General features: G+C 33.5%; 1 protein-coding gene across 2 annotated transcripts; it reads right to left on the reverse strand.

Moving 5' to 3' along the window:
- Positions 1-1,607: 1,607 nt before the first annotated feature.
- LOC122006974 (DNA-directed RNA polymerases I and III subunit RPAC2-like) lies at positions 1,608-3,896 on the reverse strand. 2 transcript variants are annotated; one of them, XM_042562694.1, is made up of 4 exons: positions 3,752-3,896; positions 3,223-3,332; positions 2,743-2,819; positions 1,608-1,852 (listed from the first exon to the last, which is right to left on the reverse strand). In XM_042562694.1, exons 2-4 carry the CDS (start codon positions 3,321-3,323, stop codon positions 1,737-1,739), a joined length of 294 nt encoding a protein of 97 aa, XP_042418628.1. In that variant the 5' UTR covers positions 3,324-3,332; positions 3,752-3,896; the 3' UTR covers positions 1,608-1,736. The 2 variants fall into 2 exon arrangements, with proteins under 2 accessions (XP_042418628.1, XP_042418629.1); XM_042562695.1 differs by having other exon boundaries at positions 3,652-3,845.
- Between the last annotated feature and the right edge of the window lie 423 nt (positions 3,897-4,319).

A 4,319-nucleotide genomic window follows, 5' to 3' on the forward strand; every position in this document is an offset into this window, starting at 1 on the left:
AGTATGAATGTATCGAAGAATAAGTGACAAAATCTTCGTTTCGATTCATTTTTCTCCAGCTCAACTTCACACTATTCTTGTGATGAGTGTGGTAGCAACTGAGTTGTTGGAATAGATAATGGTGTTAGAGATTTTTTGTCGCTAATAAATAGGGATGTAATCGAGCCGAACCGAGTCAAACTCTTGGATGTTTGAATTTGGCTCGTTTATAATCGAGTCGAGCTCGAGCTTTATTTAACGAATATATTCATGGATCACGAGCTTATTCGAGCTTTTATCGAACTTAAATGAGCTTAATAAATATAAATTATAAATTTAAATATTCATTAAAAACTAAATTATATATTTAAAAAAAATTATAATATTCTTGTTAAAATTTATAATTTTATTCTAATAAATAAATTTAATATATTTGTCTATGTTTTTATAAGTAGAGTGTAAAATTTATAAATTCAATATCAAATTTATTATTATTTTTATTTAAAAATTGATTCATGAGCTTAACGAACATGTTCACGAGCTAACGAGCCGAATATTGTGAAGCTTGAACTTGATTTGTTTATCTTAACGAGCCTAATTAAACGAACTTTTATCGAATCGAGCTTCGAATAGCTCACGAGCGACTTGGCTCATTTACAGCCCTACTGATAGATGGATTAATAATAGTCCTTCTTGATTCATTTGAAAGTATGACTGATAGTTGAGTAAGAGAAAATACGTAAGGATAAGACATTCCAAGTTGACTACCCATGACTGACCAATCTCAGGGTGGATACATACCAAATGGAGCTAGAGCAGCATTATATGGATTCGTCAAAAAAGTTTGAGAACTTTGGAAATTTGAAAATTTTGGAGGATATTATGAAATGTAGAAAATATTTTAAAATTTTGAAGGATATTATATGTGAGAGAAAATATGAAGATATTGGATATTTGGAGAAATGCGGATATTTTGAAAAAAAAAAAAATTTGAAGAATTCAAAAAATTCACAAATAAAGCATTGAGATTTTCATCTGTCTTGAATACAAATAGGGAAAATAAGAGTTGAAGTTATTGAAACTAAGATCCAGACTCGTGAGAGAAGTGAGGTTGAGAGGGATATTGCTAATTTCATATGGATGTAATAGCAAATTATGGGAAGCTTTGCTGAGATTCCAATTGGACATGTCCAAATAAATCAAAGAAGGCAGGCCAGAAAACCAGCCTAGGCTGTGACCAACTTTAGCAACATCATGATAATTTGAGCCGAGATCAAGATAATGAAGATTAGTTAAGTTTCCAAGATGATGGTTCAGACAAGTTGGACACAAAACGATCAAGATACCTGAGTTTGTAAAGAGAACCGACGAGAGATGGAATTTGGGTTCCCCCAGAGTGGTTGGAACTTCATTAGATCTAAGCTTTGCAGATGAGTTAAACACAATAATGATGGATGCAGCAGCTCACCCCTCAAATATAGTGAAGGTAAAATAGGAGCATATTAGCATCAAATGGGTAATAAACAAATCTGAAATTTCAAATTAGAAAATTTTTGAAAAAAAATATAGTACCTTCTATATTATAATTGTCATTCTAAACTATTTGGACTATATTGACTAACAATTGATGCAGAGGCAAAAAATAAAATTGATTTAAGTTCTAATACGCATTCCATGTTTTAGATCATTAATTTAACACTACAACTAGGAAAAGGAGGAAACAAAGAGATAAATGTATTCATCATCAATCTTCATGATCACTGATTTTTTACTTTAAAATCGTCTACTGTCTTCCCGAATGTGGAGCGAACATGTTGGCACATCTGGGTCAAATTCTCCAATGCATCCTTTAGCACATCTTTTGCTGGATCACCTATTCACCCAGTCAAATTAGTGCTGCCAATTGCATGTTCCAACAAACATTCATATAAAAAATAAGAATAGTAGAGAGAAAAGGTCATTCTCGGTATAGATGAAGAATCGAAGATGTATGATTCTATTCCACAGTCTGATCAATTGGAAGAAAGATATGGAGTATCACAACTTAATATCACACGTACTGAACACAAAACACGAACAATGAAATGTTCAATTTTAAACAGAGAGTTTACTGAATCTTTGTTTCATTAGTTCACCTTTTTTAAAAAATGTCATCTTATAATCTCATCCATCCATTATAGCATTTTTTTTTCATCTCTACCACACTAGCTTTTACATGATACTCTCTAGCAGCTCAAACCTCTTATCCATAGAATATCCATTGTACCACAATCTTATAAAAAAAAAAATCGCTTCAAAGGTACAACACAATCAAACAAACCTCTAAAAGCTCCTCTCCATTTAAAACCATTGTTTCTATATCTTCATTAATATCCCCTTGTTGGACCATATAACATATTTGAGTAATAGGCTCTAATTGACGGAGACTATGTATGTATTGGCTGGACATCTTTTCATGTGCATACTATCATTGTAAACAAGCAAGAAGAAAAGAATATTCCTTTACATAGCAGATAAATTACTAACCAATGGAAAAATTAAAAGCTAATTATGCAAAAAAAAAAAAAAAAAAGGTAATCCATTCAAAAACTTGCAGTCAAGTTACAACTGAGAGATTGTGTACTCTAGCAAAATCTAGAAATTAAGAGAAAAGAATAAGGCCCTCAGTTAATAATGCAAGGTTCACCCCTGAAAAAGAATCAAAATTCATGCACAGCAATTCTCTTCAAACATAAGGGCAACTTAAGGATGAACTAATAGTACCTGTGGTTTGAACTCTTATATTGACCTTGTTGTCAGAAGGATGTGGAATACTGTACCCACAAAATACCACCCTTGGACTGCAAATACAATATGTGAGTGGAAAAGTTGTCTTGTGACCACAATTAAAAGCAAGAATTAGCTTAAAATGACAACTCATGTTGATGGAAATATAGTCATGACAACAATTACAATATTAAGGCAGTAACAATTGGTTCTAAAAGATATGGATGCCATGTCATATGATTGTTCTATATGACAATAAACATAGGATAGGCATAGCATTTAGCTCACCGCACTGTCAACATATCATAAGCATAAAAGTTATGTCTCAATACACAACCCATGCAATCAACTACTGAACTATCCATGTTTCTATAATACATTTGAAAAACAAATTAACGAAAAAAAGCAAGTTCATATGGAAAGTTTCACTTAAAACGCAATATATAAACACAGTTGTTTACTTTATGAGCAACTCACTCTTGATTTAGCGTGAATCTGACGGAGTTTGCTAGCGTATGGTCCTCATCCATCAAGGAGAATGTTGAGGCGCTCAAATCCGACAGAGAACCGTGCTCCATAGCAAACAACTACAAACAAGCATAAAATAAATAAACCCCAATTCAAAGGGAGTCAGGGATTTTAGGAGGTCTACTGCTATACACTTCTTATTTCGATGATTAACTTAAGAGTTTATTCATCAGGGACGAAAGCGAACAGAAAACCTAGAGGAACGAAACCCTAAAATTCACCGAACGTGGAAGTGTATATCCGGCAAAATCAAAATATAACCAGATTTTGCTCGAAGTGATCGGCAGGAAGAGAACACCCAAGAAAAAAACCAAAGAGTCTGATGGCGGAAAACACAAAATTGCAGACACTAGGGAGCGCCTTGAAGACAAACCTAACCTTAGCGAGGGAGGACTAGAACGACGGCCGAAGAAGAGGAAGCCCCTCCTTCGATTAAGAGAGAGAGAGAAAAAAAAAGGTAAAGCATTGAAGAACATGCCTGAGCTTGAAGGACTCAGACGGCTGACGGCGGACGGCTGACGGCGGACGGCGGACGGCGGACGGCGGACGGCGGACAAGAGGCCGCTCCTTCGATTGAGAGAAAAGTTGCGGCGGTTCTAATTCGTAGAGCAATCTCCCTAGACTAAAATACCCTCCATTAAATCGGACTCCGCTGAACCGGTCTGGATCCGTCCGGTTCAGAGGATTAAGTTATTAATTTATAGAATAGTCATATAATAATAAATAAAGATTGATCATTTAAAAATAAAATAAATGTGACATTAAAATTGAACTGGCAAACCACTCAGAAACGAAATTAATAAAGCAAAAATAATTATCTTTTAAAAGCAACAATCTCTAGGATTAATTTATTAATTTATAGAATAGTCATATAATAATAAAGGATTGATCATTTAAAAATAAAATAAATGTGACATTAAAATTGAACTGGCAAACCACTCAGAAACGAAATTAATAAAGCAAAAATAATTATCTTTTAAAAGCAACAATCTCTAGGATTAATTTATTAATTTATAGAATAGTCATATAATAATAAAGGATTGATC

This window comes from Zingiber officinale, chromosome 7B (genome assembly GCF_018446385.1).
Source record: "Zingiber officinale cultivar Zhangliang chromosome 7B, Zo_v1.1, whole genome shotgun sequence".
In the NCBI taxonomy this organism is placed as follows: domain Eukaryota; kingdom Viridiplantae; phylum Streptophyta; class Magnoliopsida; order Zingiberales; family Zingiberaceae; genus Zingiber; species Zingiber officinale.